This window comes from Diabrotica virgifera, chromosome 3, assembly GCF_917563875.1.
Source record: "Diabrotica virgifera virgifera chromosome 3, PGI_DIABVI_V3a".
Taxonomy (NCBI): Eukaryota; Metazoa; Arthropoda; class Insecta; order Coleoptera; family Chrysomelidae; genus Diabrotica; species Diabrotica virgifera.
The window spans coordinates 15,752,138-15,773,340 of NC_065445.1; the positions used below are offsets into that span (position 1 = coordinate 15,752,138).

The window sequence follows — 21,203 nt, forward strand, 5'->3', positions numbered from 1 at the left end:
TTTGAGAATAAGTAGTGGATAGTCCAAGGATCAAAATCTATATGATGCCAAAAGGCGCTTTTACCATGAGGGTGGTTACCACCCCATCTCGGGGGTGGAAATTTTTTATTACATTTTGACCACAAAAGTTGATAAAAACATTCATTTTAAGCAAAAAATGTTCTATAGATTTTTTTGATAAAATTATTAGTTTTTGATTTATTCGCTATCGAAAGTGTTAGTTTTATATCGAAAAAATCAATGTTTTTAGATATTATACTCATTTACGATTCACTCAATTTTTGCCGTAGAAAAAATTTTTTTGAATATAAGTTCTTGGGAATTAAATATCCTACAATTTCATATTTAAACATTTTTTCGTACCTCTGATGCTAATCTTTCATTCTGAAGAAAATGGCATTTTTTACCACACTACAAAAATTCGTTATTCGTTTTAACTTCAGTTTTTTAAAAATTAATCATTCTAAGCCAGTCAAACTTCTGGAATTTATTAATAATGCATAAATAAAGAAGAATAAATAAGGCTAATGACTAACACCACCGCTAACTTACATTATTAGGCTTCCAATTGGTTTTTTCTCTTTTTTTTTTAAATATATTGATTTTTTAACCGTAACTTTTTTATTTTTTATCCTAGAAGGTTTGTTGAAAAAGAATTTTGTAGGTTTTTATAAGATCTATAAGGCTGTTAATATTAAATCCTTTAATAATCCTCAGTCGCAAAAAGAGTTGACTTTCAAAGGGTTGGTATTAAAGGTGGTTTTTGCATGTTATTACAAGTTTTTTTTGCATGTTCTTGTGAATTAAATAACCTACAATTTTATATTTAAATATTTTTTCGTATCTCTGATGCTAATCTTTCTATTATGAAGAAAAGGGCATTTTTTACCAAACTACAAAAATTCGTTATTCGCTTTTAACTACATTTTTTTTAAACTAATCATTATAAGCCAGTCAAACCTCTAAAACCTATTAATAATACATAAATAAAGAAGATTAGATAAGGTCAATGACTAATTTTAATTAGGGTGGTGAGTAGGGGGGAAGTTTCCGATCACGTTTTCGCTGAAAAAAAATAGGGACTGACATTCTTTTTATTATGTCATTTAATTTTTGAGCTATTAGAGACTACTTTTTTTATTTCAGGAGATAGATATTTTTAAATACTTAAAATTAGTTTAAACAAGTTATTCTCGAAAAATACATAGTTTTCTCGTCTTTTGACTTTGAAACTACAATATTTAGCATTTGACGAAGAAGAGCTAACATACAGGGTGTCCCGGAAAATAGAGCGTTCCTTAAAGGTATAGCTAGAAGGCACCATGTAGAACAAAAAACTCTTATAAATTTTTTTTCTAAAGTCAACCGTTTGACCATAAAAATATAAAACATTTTGGAACGCAAATTCAAATCTGGCAACTCTGTGAAGTACAAAAATCTAAACGTAAATAGTCCCATGTTTAGTTAACAGATAATTTGGAAGAATACTGTTTAGTGTCAACGCCGAAAATGTTTTTGAATCGTGTGTTCATGAGTAATATTATGATATTATGTTGTTTATTTATGGCAGATCAATAAATAGAAAGGCATAATACCTACTAAAATTCTTTCAAAATGTTTTGCTGGAATTTCTCGTCGTATGAGTGCATGTTAATCTATGAATTCATGTGTTCGCAAAAGTAGTGGTTCAGTTAAAACATGTGTTTTCATCTTAAAATATGTAAGTATAATTCGTTTAAAATTATTCCATATTTCAACTACATTTAAAAAAAATTATAGTAAACAAAAATAGTAAGTATTAGGTTGGATTATTTTAAATACTGTAAGACACAAACGAGTTCTTATTCACCAGTGCGTAACATGTTGCCAGATTATTTAATTTTCTGAAGATTAAAATTCAGGTATATGGAAACCAATGTAATCTTTTTTTTGGGAACGGTTAACTTTAGAAAAAAATGGTATAGGATTTTTTTGTTCTAAATTGTGTATTCTATCCATACCTTAAAGGAACGCACTATTTTCCGGGACACCCTGTATAATAAAGTATAACTCGATTATACTATTGGTCTTAAAGAAAATTAAAAAAAAGGTTTTGCTTATTTTTTTAAAAGGTACATTTTTGTTAAGCAAATATCTTTTGATAAAACGAAAACTTTTTGAGTTATTAGCAGAAAACTGATTAAAAACATTGATTTTTTCGATATAAAACTAAGACTTTTGATGGCGAATAAATCGAAAACTATTCATTTTATCAAAAAAATGTATAGAACTTTTTTGCTTAGAATGAATGTTTTTACCAACTTTTGTGGTCAAAATTAAATAAAAAATTTCCACCCCCGACATGGGGTGGCAACCACCCCCATGGCAAAAGCGCCTTTCGGCCTCATATAGATTTTGATCCTTGGACTATTCACTACTTGTTCTCAAATTTTGAAGCAAATCGATCCATTCCGTAAAAATTGCGAGGTGTTGTCCTATTTTAAGCTTCATTACTTGGACTATAAACATAAGTCCTCTGATATCAACAGAACTGTAATTTTCTAAAACAAAGCCAGAATCAGGAAAAAAAAGAACTAATTTAGTCCAGACAAATTAATATATTTTTTTACAACAAAAATGAGATATTTTAAACAAATAGCGTTTCAAAAAACAATGTGCAGAATAATTTTTAATTCGGTTCTGCTAATGAAATTGCTTTTTTGTTCTTAAGACCCTGGACGTACTGTAAATAGGTAGAAAAGAAAACACTATGTAGAAGCAAATCTGTTTAATAAAAGTTAACAACTAATAAAACTACATTGTGTCTATAAATAATGATTCCAACTTTGAATTCTATCTTTTTCATCAATTTCCTTCCAGTTGGGAGAATGTTTCTGATTCAACCAATTAAAATCATCTATACATGTCCAATTATTTACAGCAGTATCAAAAGAGGCACTTTCAAAGTCGCTTTCAATGCCTTCGTATTTCCAATTGTAAGGCGCAACGTTGATATCTTTACAATCTTCCATTATAGCTCTACTAGTTACATATAGATAAATATCGGTATTTTTAGAGTTGTGCAAGCGCAACTGTTGGCATGCTATGACCAAAATACAGTTCTCGCAGTTTTCAGCGAATATCGAAGTACTAACTGGGCCGGAGAATATCCTACAATTTCTTAAGTAGTTTAAGTGTAAAGTGGAAGGACTACCTTGAAGGGACACTGTACAAGAATCTAATTTTTCTATAGAAACATCCTTTTTAAGCAGTTCAGAATTATCTAAAGCGAGGTGTTCGTTACACTTATTGAAAAAACCGGTAACGTTTTTAACTGGCTCAATTTTTGGTTTAAAATCGACATCGTCTATACTTTTACTTTTTATTTCGCTGTTCTGTGCCTTTTGTTTAACTTTATTTTTAAAGGAAAATTTCTTTTTGGGTAGCAATTCGTCTTCTACTTGTTTCGTTCTTACTGTTAATTCCTGTAAAATATTCTGACATTTTTGCATATCATAATTCCTAATAAAAATACTCGAAGCTGCTACATATTTTTGTAAAGTTACTATTTCTTTTAAAATTTCATTGAAATGATCAGGGAGTTCATTCACTGGGACACTTTTAGACAGATCTATCATGTTTTCTATGTATGATCGTTTTTCTGCGAATAGAGTTTCGAAAAACTCCAATTTTTCATTACCCGCTACAAGAGAATCCTTGTTATCTTTACGTTTTTGTAGATTAAGTTGCCGCTCCACTTCTCTCTTGGTTAAAAGATTTAGTTTGTTAGCTTTTTCATTTGTGTTTTCGAAAGTTATAGTAGAATTCATGTTGGATATAGGATACAGTGGGTTACTAGGGTTTACTTCTTTCCAAATTCTCTCTCGAGTTCTTCCTTGGTTAAACGATAAATAGGCTTCTTATTTTCGGATGCTGAGATTATAACATCCATAAACTGTTGGTTTTTGGTTAAATGTTCCCGGTTTTCTTTAACAGTAAGTAATTCCTAAAAATAAAAATTTAAATCAATATTAATCAAGAATAATAAGTAGTCAAAAAACTGAATAAAAATTTTTATTACGACATTCTTCGATGACATTTATGAATGTCAATATTATGACATACACTAACACAATAAAAATGTATGTATGACACATTGTCATAGAAATTGATGATTACTATTAGTTTTACATCCAGTATTACAGTTTTTGTAGGTATACAGTGATGAGCGCGCTAATAACCGGCAAAATAACGCAAAAGATGGACAACATAATATATTGTGAAGTAAAGAGAGATGGAACTAATAGTAGTATAGTATAACTAGACCCTAGACCCAAACCCAGACATCCAAAGTGAAAGTTATCCTCCAACACCAAATTGTTCACATTGGTCCACATATGTAATGTTCAGAAAAAAGTCACACCATTTTGAGCGTCGGTTTTGGGGGGGAGAGGGGGGTGAAATCAGTAAATTCGTAGTTTTTTACATTGTTCGTCAATATTTCTAATACTATGCGGTTTAGCATGAACAACCTTCTATACAAAAATGTTCTACATTAAATTTGAAATAAAAAAGGCTCTATGCATAATCCTTCTAAAATAAACGGTTCCAAAGTTACGGAGGTAGTATAGTATAATTGGTCCAAAAAAAGGCCTAACACAGATGTCCAAAGTAAAAGTTTTCCTCCAACACCAAATTGTTCTATGTGGTCCACATATTGTTCAGTAAAAAGTTACACCATTTTGAGCGTCAGGTTTGGGGGGGAGATGGGGGAGAAGTCGGTAAATTAGTAGTTTTTTTACGTTTTTCATCAATATTTTTAAATGCCTTAAGGTAAACAATGTTCTATACAAAAATGTTCTACATAAAATTTAAAACAAAAATGATCCGATACCTAATTGTTATAAAATCAACGGTTCCAGAGTTACGGAGGGTGAAAAGTGGAGGTTTTTGATACTTTTTACTCCTGACTCCTGACCTTAATCCCTTAGAAAATGTTTGGGAGCTTTTAAAAAGAGAAATTTCCCATGAAAAGGTCACCAACAAAATGTTTTGATTGAAGAACTAATATATCATTGGAACCTCAATGACAAATGGAAGCAAAGTGAATTTAACTGCATTCAGAGTATGCCAAGACCGATAAAAGCGGTAATCAAAGTTAAAGGGGGCCCAACAAGCTATATAAAAAAAATAAAAATATGTGATATTGTCAAATGGTTTATTGTTTTACTGTTTATTATTAACTATATTAAATATAATAAATTAAAAAAAAATATGTGATATTTTCAAATGGTTTATTGTTTTACTGTTTATTATTAAATGTATATTAGATATAATACATTTAACGCTGTACTTAAACTGCCGTTAAACGGTCTTGCACTATAATGCCGTTAACAGCTATGCCGTCATTCGTATGATGCGTTTGATGGCATTTTCTTCGGATGCCGTTCGCTTTCACTTGCAGTTCAGCATATTATATACACGTGGTGAGTTAATGCACGAGTTGACGATTCTTCCATCTTATTTTATTATAGTGCCGGTCTCAGTATATAAGTAGTTATATTTGTATCGAATTGTTAATTATTGTGGGAATAATAAGTTTGAATTTGGAAAACTTGAATGACTTAGGTAAGTGTCACCATTGGGCGTCCGTTGGTTTTTTTTTCTAAATATTGGTACTTTTAGTTAGGTTAAGTATTGGTATGTCAATGATGTTAAAAGTTGGCGATACATTTTCCTCATTTCTTCTTCTTTATGTGCCGTCTTCTACCGAAGGTTGGCGACCATCAAACGATAGATTTCTCTGTTTTGTGCCGCATGTATTATGTTCGCAGCTTCTGGTATTTGAAACCATTCTCTCAAGTTTCTCAGCCAGGATTTCTTCTTTCTACCCAAACCTCTTCTACCCTCAATCTTGCCTTCGACGATAAGCTGTAGCAGACTGTACTTATCATTACGGAACACATGGCCCAGGTATGACGCTTTCCTCCTTTTAACAGTTGTTAACAATTCCACCTCTTTACCCATTCGTCTCAATACCTCTGTGTTGGTCACTCTGTCTGTCCAAGGTATTCTCAGTATGCTAACTTCTTTATAGTTTCTGCTGTTAACGTCCACCCTTCTACTCCGTAAAGTAGCGTAGAGAGTACGTAGCATTTCGTGTCACGCCATCGGAGGTTAACGCTTAGGTTGCGGTTGCTTAAGAGCTTTCTCATTTTTATGAATTTGGATCTTGCTATTTCAATTCGGATCCTAATCTCTACGTCTGGATCCCACTTATCATTTATTGTATATCCCAGATATTTAAATCGGTGTACTCTTTCAATACGTTCGGCTTCAATATTCAGGTCGATATGTTGAATGTTCTTTTTACTGATCACCATAAATTTAGTTTTCTTTCTATTGCTGATGCAAAAAAGCCATCCTGGAACTTGAAGAAAGTATGTTTACCACGTTTTGCAAACAATATGCACATACTATTGTATATTCAATATATTATTAAATATACCATGGGCGTACTGGGAAAATCCACTAACTCACAAAAGCAAAGTTTTGAGAAAAACGCATTTAAACATTTTTATACCTTATGGCTTGCCTCTTAAAAATCGGGTACACTGGCTGTTCAAGTTTTGGTACATGGATATGATTTTGAAGGATGTTAAACAAAGGTGGTGTGCACATACATGTACACATGTACAGAAAATATTTGGAAAAACATTATTTTATTCATGAAAACAGAAAAAGATGGAGTTAGTTGATTTTCTTTGTCATTGAATGTACCGATTTAAGCAAGGTGGATGACGAATTTGGAGATATACAGTTTTTCCTGTTAACATATTGATGTTTGTGGATTTAATGGTATTAAAATGTCAAAATTGAAAAAAAAATGGAGTTAGTGGATTTTCCCAGTATACGCCCACGATATTATAGTTAATGTATAACATTAACATTACACAACAAAATTAAATTTAAAAATCATATTTTAAACAAAATGTATCTAGTGGAATAGTTGATTTTTGTAAAAATTCATAGGTGGTCAAAATAATATGGCCAGGGACTGTATTATACAGTTGAATGAATGCAAGTTATACCCAGATATTCTTTATTCATCTGTTAATACGCATCTACACATTGATACTACTTTATTATTAAAATTATGATATGGAGGCTAAAAAACCTCAAGATTATACCTGTTAAATTACCTCTTTTCTTTTTCTGATGTCTTCTTCTGTTGGTGTAGTCAAAATTAAAAGACCATAACTGACACCTCCACAAGCAACTAACCAGAATAATGATCTAACAAGTCTAGATGCCATTAAGATTCCTTATTCCAGTAAGCCAAATCAATTTGTCTTATTTGATTTTGGGAATCAAATGTTTCTCCAATTTTATAGTATGCTTCCAAAACTGATGGATAATTCTGGTATAAATACTTTCTTGTATCTAAAAAATTACTACATTAGTATAATAATAAAATAAAAAATAATCTCAAATTTTACAATAATTGTAACTTTACTGATGTATGAAAGTTTTTATAGTTGATTTAAGGGCACCCGAAGTCCCATTTAAGACAACATTAACATTATGTCACATATCTCTGTAACCAAAGCACTTAGAAACCTAATTTTTCTTTTATTTTGAAACTAGATGTATTGTTTAGTTCCACGTAGATTTTTATTAAGTTTATATTAAGAGTGAAAGAAACATTTATTTTAAAGATTTTTAAAATACTTTACAAAAAACCCAAAAAAGCTTAGATTTAGTTTTTTATTTTACTTGTTTTTATATATTTTTCAAAAACCAATGCTCTAACAAGAGTGAACTGTCCATATAATGTGTATAAGCTTTATTTTTAAATTTTAATGTTATAATTGGGAGTACAAAAATGCAACATGTTAAAATATACAGCATCAGGTAGTAAATTATGTACTTTATATTTTAGACCTTAGCATAGTTAACCCTTTCTCTGTAGATTAATCGTTCACTTGAGGCTGACACGATCTCTAAAGTGTTATGTGCCTGTCCCAATGGCAATGAAAGAAGTCATCCACCTGTGACTTAAAAACGACTGATGCCTTTAGACATCATCTGCAGTGAAAGGGTTAACAAGCAATTTGTGTGTAAATAATTATTAACAATTATTCATTATTGTTGGGGTCAGAGGTTGCGTCAACCATGCTACACACATCCTTACCATCAGGCTGTTGGAATAGCACGACCACCCGACCAAATCAGTTAGCCTCGCTGACCGATTTTTGTCATACAACAAGCCTACACAAACTCATCAAGACCAAGGTTGTTAGACCTTATAAGGTGGTCAGGATGTGACATGTGTAGGTCTTTTAGCATCTCCCCTCCAAAAAATTTCGCTTCTCAAAAAACCAGATTCATTCTCGGGGATTTTAATAGTCATAATGTTCAGCTTCAACTTATAAAAATGGAGATCTTGTGGAATCTTGGGCCGAACAAAACGACCTGGCACTGCTGCATGACCCAAAACTGCCCTATTCGTTCCAAAGCAAAATATGGAAGAACGCTTTTAACCCGGATCTCACCTTTATCAGCATGTCTTTAGAGGACCGTTGTGTTACAAAGGTATATAAGCCTATACCAAAGACACAACATAGGCCTGTGGGAATAACCCTATACAGCGCTATAAAAGCTCCCAAAATACCTTTCAAACGAAGGTTTAATTTCAAAAAAGCGAACTGGGAAAAATATACTGATGAATTGGAAACACAAGTGAAAAACAGTATCAATCCCCAAAAACTATGATGTGTTCATCAAACTTGTGAAACGAACCTCATGTAAACACATACTCAGAGGATGTCAACAATATCACATATCTGGTCTCAACGACGAAGCAAAAGACGTTATAACAAAATACACTGGAGAATATAGTAAAGATCCATTTAGCGAAGTTACGGCAGAGATAGGGGAGAGATTGCAGTAAATGCTAAGCACCTCCAGACAAGAACGGTGGAGCGAAACAATACGTAAAATAGATATGACGCACAGTAGTAAGCAGGCTTGGATTATGATTAAAAAACTTAACGGTGATCCCACAGAAATGAAAGAGCCATGTGCAATAACGCCAAATCAGATAGCCCACCAACTGCTTCTGAATGGCAAAGCAAACCATAGTTGCAAAATGCCAAAAATTATAAGAACTCAAAAACAGGAAAGAACTCTCTTGCGAAACCCATTTACCATCGAAGAGCTGAAAAATGGTATGGACTATATGAAAAATAGAAAATCACTTGGGGTGGACGAAATTCTAACAGAGCAGATAAAACACCTGAGACAAAAAACGAGACAATGGGTGCTCAATATATTTAACATCTGTCGCTCTACCTACCAGATTCCAAAACTTTGGCGTAAATCAAAAGTAGTAGCCCTTCTGAAACATGGGAAAGACCCTGAACTACCGAGTAGCTACCATCCAATATGTTTCCTATGCCATTTGAATAAATTGTATGAACGCCTCATTTTGAACTGCATCCAGGAAAAATTAGATGCAAAACTAATCCCACAACAAGCAGGCTTCAGGCCAGGTAAATCATGCACAGGCCAAGTGCTGAACCTAACAGAGTACATAGAGGAGGGATTTGAGCATAAGAGATAGTGGGAGTGGCCTTGATAGACCTTACAGCGGCCTATGATACGATAAACCACAGAACTTGCAAATATAAAGGATGTAGATGTAGCCCGATACTGGGCAGAAAAACTGTAGTCGGATCCAGACACGAAAAAGTAAGTTAAGCATCTAAAATGACTATAATATGTATAAGAGAATATACTATGTTGCTGGGAAATGCTCGAGACATTGTTTTGGTTAATATCTTGGAAGTAGCTTGACAATAAAGCTATTTTACATATTGACAGCTCTGTAAGAGTTTACAAGAATAAGCATCGAACCTACTAGATCAAATACCTAAGCAATCTGCATGTCCTCATAGTGCAACAATATTAAATTAGGACATACATAATTTTAATATGTACCTACTCTAATTATAATAGATAAAAAGTGAATTACGTTCTTTCTATCTAATCAATTTGACATTGCTTGATATTAACGGTTAAACAAAGAACTTGGCATTCTAGCGTTTAACGAAAAGGAAAGGATTTAAAATAGAATTTCAGCAAATGTATAAGTACCTCTATCTGTGTTGACTCTATACCAAAGAAAATAGCTTCCAACAAAACTTGCTCCTTCTATAACGAATAACGCCACAGCCCCTCGTTTTAGCCACTTTCTTACAGCCGGTTTTGGATTTTTAATAAGCATAACTGGATGAAAATTGAGCCATTTGGTGTTATGCGGATACTTACTGGAATTTTTTATCCAAAAAAGGACAATGAATGACGAACCGATGATAAGTGACTTGTGACAGTGACAGTGACAATACTTTGCGGTAGTGTATACAAAACAGAACTGTCTGTTCAATACAGTATTGCCATAGCCACCTTGGTGGCTATGGTATTGCACATAGATTTATACAGGGTGATTCATTAACACGACGCGCGACGGTTGTTTATCAGGACTCAAGATTGTGATATTACGCACAGACCATATATACATTGGGACCGTGCAAGTTCGACAAAGCGACCCCTATTTCTTCGCTCTGTACTATTATTCGCACTTTTAATTGTATTGGCCAATTATATTAGTCCTGGTTACTGGATAATTGTCAAGGCCATAGTCCAAAAAAATAGTAAGAAGAAAAAATAAGATTCAGGTTATGTTATGAAAACGTGAACAATTGTATGTAGTAAATAAAATTAGTTATTAAAATGCAGTACTGCACTCAAAACACAATTAATTAAATTACCTTTATATAATAATTGCATATCATATCAATATTGTGGAGCAATATATAATTTTTCTGCTTCAATGACAGAAGGTATGAAATATACGTCAATTTGACAATTTCAATTGACAATATGAATTATTTAAGATAGTTGCAATATTTCTCCGCGACTCGCGCACGGTCGTTTCTCGTTTCCCTTTCCAAGTACTTGCACACCGCGAATAGACGTTTCACGACCATGTTAATCTTTCGGATCGAATTAACGCCATCTCTTGATTGGAATGGGAACTAAATTGACAAATTTTAGTTACGTGGGAATTTCAACTTATAAATTTTGCGGGATTTTTGATGAAATTTCGCAGGAAATTAAAACAACAGAAAGACAATTCAATGTTTTATTCACTATTTTACTGAAAACTTCAAATATTCCAATTTGTTTTCAAAATGCTAAACACTACTGCCATGTGTCACGTGAAAGCACTGATGAGTTGAATGAAAATTTTTGAAAAAATCTTGTAGGATGATTGTTTAGATAAATATTACCTTATAATCTTTTACAAACTTCCAAAAATATATAGGCCAGAAATGTTGATGACACACTTGTCTATTGGAATAAACTGTTTCAGGATCTATTATATTGTTTTTTTAAATGTGGAGAAACACAACACGGGATGATCAATGTAAACTAAAAATTCTACTCATAAAAACGGATGGTTAATACAATTGATTAATATTGTGATTAAATCTAATTAAAAACGTAACACCACTATAATAAAATAATTAAACCACAAACTGTAAAATAAAAAGTAAATAACAAATGAATTTGATTGTCAACTGTCAGTTGTTAAATATGACAAGAAAATTGACTGACAGCGACATCTGTGGATTGGAATGGTAACTAATTTGCTGTCTTGACCTTGACAATTTACGTGAAACGTCTATGATATTACGTTTTATACTGTAATCTATTTTACTGTAACAAAAAGTTTTCTATGTAATTAACAATTGAGAGATTTACATTTAATACATTTTGTGGCTAGTCAAAAGAATAAATACGAAAACCTTACTATTTTTACACTTTTATTTGAAAAAATTATAAAAATACATAACAGAAAATTTAAATTTTTTATTCTCTCTCTCTCTCTCTCTCTCTCTCTCTCTCTCTCTCTCTCTCTCTCTCTCTGGCTGCTCTCTTCCAGTTGTCCACCTCAATATCTCTTTAACATCGCTTCTCACTTCGTCTATTCACCTCTTCCTTGGTTTTCCTACTGGCCGACGCGCGACGTCCCACCATAGTTCCGCTAAGCATTCTACTAGGTTTTCTGTCGTTATCCATTCTTATAAGGTGACCTGCCCAGCGCAATCTTTGTATTTTTTCATAATATTGGTGTAACTCGTGGTTGAACCTTATTCTCCATATACCATTGTCGCAAATGGGTCCCAGTATCCTCCTTAATATCTTTCTTTCAAAAGTGTGTATAAGGTTTATTGTTTTTTCAGTCATCATCCACGTTCCTACGCCATATGTTGCTATTGGCCGTATGACGGTTTTATATATTTAAAACATTACTTTCCTATGGATGTCTTTGGATCCAAACACCTGAGACAGAGAGAAGCATGATACTATAAATAAAGAGATAGTGTTTTCCCGTAGCTCAAATACGTCCGAGTTCGCGCATTGATTACGTTACTGGAGACCGGAAGTTGAATTTGAATTCTTGTTAAAGTTAAATGGGATTTGTATACATTATGTGATGAAATTATTCAATAAGCAAAATAACATTAAACTTTAATGTATTCGAAAAGAATTTAGTGTCGAGATTCCAGTCAAAATAACTGTCAAAGATAAAATATAAAATACAACCGCGAACAATTCAAAGTAATCGGACAATACGAATGATTACGAACCATTGCGAACTTGCCGGTCTCCAGTTACGTCACGATTCCGGATGTGCAATATATTATCTTGTTATTTATAGTATCATGGAGAGAAGTATGCTTTCTTAGTAAGCATTATCCGTTTCCGTATTTCTTCCTCCTCGCTGCCATTCTCAGTTATCTGTACACGCAGGCCGCAGGAATATGAGCCGTTGTACTATTTCTATAGTAGCCTTGTCTAATTCTGCAAGTTTTGTTGGCTGCTTACTTGTATTAGGGCTTTAGTTTTATCTACATTGACTGCCAGCCCTATTTCTTTCGCATTTTCTTCAAACTCCACATATAGTTCTGTGTTCTGTGACGTCTCTTGCGGGTCTTCCCATCAAGTTTACATCATCTGCGTACATTACAATCTGCTTAGACTTATTAAACAGTAATTTTTTTGAGTTTTGATGTGTATTTAATTGTAAGGTTCTGAGTTGCTTGGCAACGTTGCGTTGGGCTGTCAACGGGACAGATGACAGGTAACCAGAAAATGGAAGTAAGCTCTTTTCTCATCTCTGTATTAGATATTTCCTAATAAAGTAATCAAAGTACAATAGTTATTTGTATCACGGGCTCAAACATAACATTTTGGCGACGAGATAAAAATAAAGTGAAGTTCTTATTTACGATAGGGTTTATACAGAGAGGTGGTTTTAGTTATTGTAGCCAGCAGTATGGCGTTGATAGGTAATATTGAAGCTTTTACCGGTGTTCCAGAAGAATTTGAATCCTACATAGAAAGATTAGAACATTTGTTTACTGTTAATAATGTTGAAGAAAATATGAAGGTTTCAATGTTAATCACACTGGGAGGTACGAGTCTTTTTCAGGTGTTGAAAAACTTGGTGGCCCCGAAGAAACCAACGGACTTTACGTTCCAAGAAGTGAAAGGGAAATTGATTAAACATTTTTCTCCACCTGTGTCCGAAATCTACGAACGTTTTGTTTTCAATCGGTGTGAACAAAAAGCTGATCAATCTATCTCTGATTACAGTGTAGAGCTAAGGAAGTTGGCAAATTCGTGTAATTTTGGACAGTTTCTAGAAGAGGCTCTAAGGGATAGGTTTGTTTGTGGGATTAGAGACGAAGGAATACAAAAGAAGTTGTTGGGTGAGGTAGATTTAAAATTTCAGAGTGCTTGTCAGTTAGCTTTGGCCTCAGAAGTAGCACAGAAACAAGTTAAGTTATTATCTGAGGGAGGTAATATAAATGTATTAAACAGAGGCAAGCATAGAAATCCAAAGTTTAGATCAACTCTCAGTGCAGATCAAAGTTGTAAAAATTGTGGCAGAAGTCATCATAGAGGTAAATGTCCAGCTGAAAAATGGAGATGTTTTTTTTGTGCAAAGTTGGGTCATGTCAAGAATTTCTGTCCAGATATTCGACCACAACCTGTGAATGTAGTACAAGAGGAAGAATATAACATTGATAGTGACGAGGTAAATAATGACATATTTAATCTTCATACAGTGAGTGATGTGTCAAATTCTGCATATCATGTAACCCTAAAGATAAACAATAAAAATGTAACCTTTGAGGTAGATACTGGTGCATGTAGAACAGTAATGTCTGTATCCAAATTTAATGATGTACTAAATCTAGCTTTAGCACCTGTAAATTACAAACTTACTGCTGTTTCAGGTCAACCTATTAAAGCTGTAGGTGAATGTACAGTGAATGTACATTATGGGAGTAAAACATGTGAGTTGCCATTGGCAGTTATAGAGTCAGGTAAGGAGTTCACACCACTACTTGGGAGGAATTGGCTCAATATCTTGTTTCCTGACTGGAAAGCTATATTTTGTATGGATGGGCAAATAGGTCATATAAATGAACGATATGACTTAATCGAGTCTATTAAAAATAAATATAAATTATTATTTGATGGCAATATGTGTAGTCCAATCAAACATTTTGAAGTAAAATTTAACATAAAAGATAATGTGATTCCTATTTTTAAAAAGGCATACTCAATGCCATATGCTATTAAGCCATTAGTTGAAAGAAAATTAGATCAGATGGTTCAAGTCGGTATTTTAAAACCTGTCAAACATAGTGAATGGGCTTCACCCATTGTAGTTGTAGCTAAGAAAAACACTGAGGATATTAGAATTTGCACTGATTTTCAAGTTACGGTAAATAAAGTTTTAAGTGTAGAGCAATACCCATTACCACTACCTGAGGATATTTTTGCAAGTTTAGCTGGAGGTAAAATATTTTGTTGTATAGATTTATCAGGTGCCTATCAACAGCTTAAAGTAAATGAGGCCTTCCAAAAATATTTAACTATAAATACACATATTGGCTTATTTAGGTTTACTCGGTTAACATATGGTATAGCAAGTGCACCAGCAATTTTTCAATCGGTAATGGATCAGATCTTAGCAGGTATACCAAATGTTCATTGCTATTTGGATGATATCCTTATTTCGGGTACTTCAATAGAACATGTAAGTAGATTACTGGAAATAGTTTTTAACAGATTAAGTAGTTATAATATCAAGGTAAATGCTCAGAAATGTTCATTTTTTAAAGATCAGGTTGAATATCTTGGTCACCGTATAGACAAAGATGGTATTCATCCTAATAGTGATAAATTAAGAGCTATTAAAGAGGCACCTGAACCTAAAGATATAACACAACTCCGATCTTACTTAGGATTAATTAATTACTATAGTAAATTTATCCCTATGTTATCAGGCCGCTTAAAACCGTTATATAAATTATTGGAAAAGAATGTAAAATTTAATTTTAATGCAGAATGTAAAGCTGCTTTTTGCTTAAGTAAGGAGTTAATTGAGACAAATCAAGTTCTGGCACATTATGATCCTAATGAGCAAATTGTGGTTTCATGTGATGCTAGTGCGTATGGAGTGGGAGGTGTTCTTAGTCATCGGTACTCTGATGGTAGAGAAAAGCCTATACATTTTGTATCTGGAACTCTTAGTAAGGCTGAGCAGAATTATTCCCAAATTGAACGTGAAGCTCTAGCCATTATATTTTGTATTAAAAAGTTTCATAAATATTTATATGGTAGACAGTTTATTTTAGTGTCAGTTCATAAACCACTTAAAGTGATCTTTAATCCAGATCGTAATATTTCAGTTATGTCAGCATCTAGAATAATACGCTGGAATGTTATATTATCAGCCTATGATTATAAGATAGAGTATCGAAAGGGGTCACAAATGTATGAAGCAGATATGTTATCAAGGTTACCACTAAGTGATCCCACGGAGGTTGATGGTTACATAAATTCGTTTAATTTAACAGATGAACTACCCCTCACCTTTGAGGATGTGGCTAAAGTAACAAAGACAGATACGGTTTTAGTTAAGGTATTAGATTTCGTAAAGACAGGATGGCCTAGTAAAATCACTGATCCAGTTATGAAGCCATATTTTTTAAAACGACATGAGATGTCTGTAGAAGAAAACTGTCTACTTGTGGGTTCAAAAGTAATAGTCCCTACTGTTTTGAGAAACAGAATTCTAGAATTAATTCACGAGAACCACACTGGTATGGTAAGATCCAAAATGCTTGCTAGGTCAATAGTTTGGTGGCCAGGTCTACAACAGGATATTGAGCAAATGATCTCCAGTTGTGAAATATGTCAATTATCACAAAACAATAGTGAAAAATCTTTAATGCCCTGGCCTAGAACTGCTAATGTTTTTGAACGTGTTCATATTGATTTCTTTTTTTTTAATAATGTCTCTTATCTGTTATTAGTGGACAGTAAATCTAAGTGGATTGATGTACATGTCATGGTTAGAGGTACTAATGTAACAAATACTATAGAAAAATTGAAACTAACATTTTCTATAATGGGCCTACCAGACATCATTGTTAGTGACAATGGCCCACCATTTAATTCTAACTGTTTTTTGAAATTTTGTGAAATAAATGGTATCAAGGTAGTAAAGTCTCCTCCATATCACCCCCAGTCCAATGGTACTGCTGAGAGACACGTACAAACAGTAAAGGTTGCTTTCAAGAAATTTCTTTTAGAAAAGTCAACATTAACAGTAGAACAAAGGTTAGTCAACTTTCTTTTTACCTATAGAAATACTCCCTGTGGAAGTACAGGTGTGAGTCCTAATGAGTATATTTTTAAAGTTAAACCAAAAGCAGTCATTGATTTGATCAAACCTAAAAAGGGTAATTATTGCAGTTACAATAAAGCATCAGATTTCAAACAAATTGAATGCTTTTTAGTAGGGGAGAAAGTATTAGTAGGAAGACTAGGTCCTTATATAACAGATAAGTGGCAGGAGGGTAGTATAATAAAACGTGTAAGTCCAGTGACATATTTGGTTCAAGTAAATGATAGAGTTTTGTACAAACATGTAAACAGTATTAGGAAATTTTCAACTACTACAAACATAGAACAACCAAATACTTCACTGACTACAAACCATGGGTTAAGACCTGCAGTAGTTCAGGAAAATTGTAATTCCGAAATTGTCGACCCTCTAAGTCACCAAATGACTTCTGTCAAAAGTAAGGAAACTAGTGCTGATTCAGAAGGGGGTCTACAGTTTGGAAGTCCTGTTAAAACAACAGATCATTCAATGCCTTTAGAAACTATTAATCCAACAGGTATTGAATTGAGACGTAGTAATCGTGTACGTCATCAACCACAGAGGTTGGACTTATAAACTTTTAATTATAGGTAAGGAGGGAAATGATGTGTATTTAATTGTAAGGTTCTGAGTTGCTTGGCAACGTTGCGTTGGGCTGTCAACGGGACAGATGACAGGTAACCAGAAAATGGAAGTAAGCTCTTTTCTCATCTCTGTATTAGATATTTCCTAATAAAGTAATCAAAGTACAATAGTTATTTGTATCACGGGCTCAAACATAACAAGTTTATGGACATTTTTCTTATGAAATGTTCCATACATATATTAAACAGAGTCTGTGCCAGCCCATCTCCCTGTTTTAGCCCTTTAAAGTTTGTTTTTAAACCAAGAGGAGTGATTCAAATTTACCGCGCTGTAATGCTTGTTTGTAATTGGTCCAACCGCAGGCAAGTTTACTACACTGTTATAAAATTTTGACACTAATGACATTTATCACTTTTGGCATTTCATGGGTTATATCGGCGATTTTTTGTGTTTTCTGTGTTATTTCGTATTAATATAATACCGGGTGTCCACTTATATTTTCCCCCATTTTAACTGCCTATAACTTCTAAACGGCTCAAGATAGAAATATGCGGTTTTCGCTGAAATGTTTTATTTTAGGAAAAGTTTTGTCTGAATTTTTTATATCGCTTTCAAACACGAAAAAAATGGCGGATTTTTGAAAAAAAACGTTGTTGACTTTTTTTAATGGAACACCCAGTATATTTTTTTGTAAATTGAGAGAAAGGTCATTCACCTATCCAGCGATATAAAGTTTTTCAAAATCTGTTATCAAATCACTGAGTAATTACTTTTTAAAATGAGAGGTGCAACGTGGATATCACATACCTGGTCATACCTAAAATAACAACTAAGCAAATTGATATTATGTTATGTGATTTCCACATTGCATCTCTCATTTTAAAAATTAATTGCTCAGTCATTTGACCACCGATTTTAAAAAAATTTATATAGTTGGATAGGGAAATGACCGTTTTTTCAAGTTTTTAGGTAAATGACCATTTTTTATGTCGCTTTTAAATAAAAAATGGCGGATTTTTGGAAAAAAAAACGTTGTTGACTATTTTTATTAAAACACCCAGTATATTTTTTGTAGCTTGAAAAAACGGTCATTTACTTATCCAGCGATATTAAATATTTTAAAATCGGTTGTCAAATGACTGAGCAAATAATTTTTAAAATGAAAGTTGCAATATGGAAATCACAAATATCATTTTGCTTAGTTATGTTATTTAGGTATGTGATATCCACGTTGCACCGCTCATTTTAAAAATTAATTACTCAGTGATTTGACAACCGATTTTGAAAAACTTTATATCGCTGGATAGGTGAATGACCTTTCTTTCAATTTACAAAAAAATATATTGGGTGTTCCATTAAAAAAAAGTCAACAACGTTTTTTTCAAAAATCCGCCATTTTTCTTTTCGTATTTGAAAGCGATATAAAAAATTCAATCCATTCAGACAAAACTTTTACTAAAATAAAGCATTTCATCGAAAACCGCATATTTCTATCTTAAGCCGTTTAGAAGTTATAGGCAGTTAAAATGGGGGAAAATATAAGTGGACACCCGGTATAATATTTATGGATTACCGTTGAGGACCGTCATGATCAACCAAAAAAGAAGATGTATTTGGTTATTTCTCTAGTGACTTTCTTAGGTCTTTCTATTTGAATCCTTGAATCTGTCTTTTTAGTTTACTCCTCCTGGTTAAAAAATAAACCATAGTTATCTGGAAGGGATCTGTCAATTCATTTTGATCGCGTACTTGCACTTCTCTGTGAGTCATGGTGACTTGAACTAACTACCAAATTCCTTGGTATACCAAATTCTTGCATAATTACTTATATTTTATCTCTATGTATGTTATCATAGGCTTGTCGAAAATCTACAAAGTTGTGCTAGATATCTATGTCGTGATTCCAAGATTTAGCTAATATCATAGTTTTATGTTGAATAGCTGATTAATAGTAAACCGTCCTGGTCTGAATCAGGTCTGGTATTCTCCTATTATTTGTTCTGCGAAGTGGCTTAATCTTCGATGTATAATCCACGTAAACACCTTATAACTCACACAGAGTAAGGATATGCCTCTATAATTTTTGTAACTGAGTTTGTCTCCCTTCTTGTGGACTGGAAATTTGTTCTCAACTATTTATTGTCTCCCTTCTTTTCCAGTCTCCTGGAATTTATTCTGTGTTCCAGATGACGTCTCTTATTAAGTTTATGGAATCTATCTATCAGTGTGTGTCCTCCAATTTTGTGAATTTCAGCTGGTATGTTGTCAATCCTCAGGACTTTATCATTTTTCAGTGCTTAATTTTTTTGAAGTTATACTTCTTTAGGCGCGATTGAGAGTAAAATTTCCTAATTCTGCGCGCATGCGCACACAGACAGTATGACGTTTAGTTGCTGAATCTTTCAAGTTATGTATAAATCAATCAGTGCAAGAAAAGGTGTGAAAAGAATATATTAGTGTTTTTAGTAAATGTATTATTTATTATAATTTTTGTGTCTTTGGATTTGTCTTCCCCGGGAATAAGATATTTTATAATAATAGTAAGTATATTATTTAAAGTATTTTTGTATTAAATTTGTCAGTATGTATGAGAAATCTTGTAGCCTGTCAAAGCAAAAGGGAGATAGCGCAGTGGTAGAGCGTGTGACCGGAGATCAAGAGGTCCCGGGTTCAAATCCCGGACGATTCATATTTTTTTTATATTTTTGGTATCGTTTTAATAAAAATATTTTAAAATTGGTAGGTAAAGAAAGTTAGTTTAATATTTAAATAAAATACAAATAACCTGTTAAGTATATTAATGTCGTTGAAATCATAATAATAGAAGTATAACTTCTTACGTGAGTACAAAGTACACACACATTCTTTTTTTGAAAAAAGGACTTGGTATATTCTATTCGCATTTAGAAAAATTATCGATTACGTCATCACGCTCAGATGGATGAAGTCACTAGTATGATACATGTGCCAAAAAATCATAATTTAAAAACAAAATTCGACCTGTTTAGGGATTTCTCTACAAAATCTCCCTTTTTTGAAAAAAGTATTTATTCCATAACTTTGCCCCTCACTGTATGTGTGCTCTTACGCTGTGTCTAGGTACACGCTAACGTGTACGCAAATAAAAAAGTTAGGTACACGCTTAAGCGTCATCAAGTCAGTGACGTCATTATTTAGCGTGTACTATGACTGGGTTTTTTGGTACACGCTAATTTGAGCCCGTGTATGCTGTGGTATTAAGTATCTGTAAGTATCGCGAGTGTCAGAGTGTGGTTAGAATTTGTTTAATCGCGTTATGTTTACACTTTAATATTGATTTGTAAAAAGTTTCCTTATTTTTTACTTGTTTAATGTTTTTTTTATATTAACTATGGAGTGTGGACAATTATTTAGTTCTTTTAACGAGTTTAACAACATTCTAAAACAGTATGAAAAAGATAAGAGACAAAAATTCGTGATTAGGGGTAGCAGAAATAATAAGATAAAATATACGGGGCGATTGATTAGTGCGATAAACAGGGCCGGATTAACACTTTTGCCGCCCATGGGCCAGAGGTCTGCCTGCCGCCCTAGCGGGGGTGCAACACCGGGGGGGGGTCCGGGGCCCCCCCCCCCGAAAAAAATTGAAATTTAGAGGCAAAATAACGCATTTTGGGACATTTTCCAGCGCTCAACTGTCTCTTGATATTGTAATGGTTTTAGTACCTCTCATGATGAAAACAAGAAACTATGTCCTAAAATTGCGTTTTATTAATTAAAATAAACTATTTGACAAAACTCCGTTAATTACGAAACCATTTTCTACAACCGTGATATTCCA

General features: G+C 33.2%; 2 protein-coding genes across 2 annotated transcripts; both read right to left on the reverse strand.

Moving 5' to 3' along the window:
* Window positions 1-2,752: 2,752 nt before the first annotated feature.
* On the reverse strand, window positions 2,753-3,809 carry LOC114327160 (tubulin-specific chaperone C). Its single transcript, XM_028275683.2, has one exon. It carries the CDS (start codon window positions 3,807-3,809, stop codon window positions 2,805-2,807), a length of 1,005 nt encoding a protein of 334 aa, XP_028131484.1. The 3' UTR covers window positions 2,753-2,804.
* A 3,375-nt stretch (window positions 3,810-7,184) lies between these two features.
* On the reverse strand, window positions 7,185-10,372 carry LOC114327162 (protein CEBPZOS). The gene is made up of 2 exons (XM_028275685.2): window positions 10,138-10,372; window positions 7,185-7,422 (listed from the first exon to the last, which is right to left on the reverse strand). The coding sequence occupies exons 1-2, from the start codon at window positions 10,265-10,267 to the stop codon at window positions 7,295-7,297; spliced, it is 258 nt and encodes an 85-aa protein (XP_028131486.1). The 5' UTR covers window positions 10,268-10,372; the 3' UTR covers window positions 7,185-7,294.
* Window positions 10,373-21,203: the final 10,831 nt, after the last annotated feature.

Bases quoted from the DNA above. Each gene is read 5' to 3' on its own strand.
- LOC114327160 (XM_028275683.2), bottom strand. From the start codon at position 3,809: ATGAATTCTACTATAACTTTCGAAAACACAAATGAAAAAGCTAACAAA.
- LOC114327162 (XM_028275685.2), bottom strand. From the start codon at position 10,267: ATGCTTATTAAAAATCCAAAACCGGCTGTAAGAAAGTGGCTAAAACGA. The intron at 7,423-10,137 runs GTACTTATACAT...GTAATTTTTTAG, and splicing joins TAGAGTCAACACAGATAGAG to ATACAAGAAAGTATTTATAC.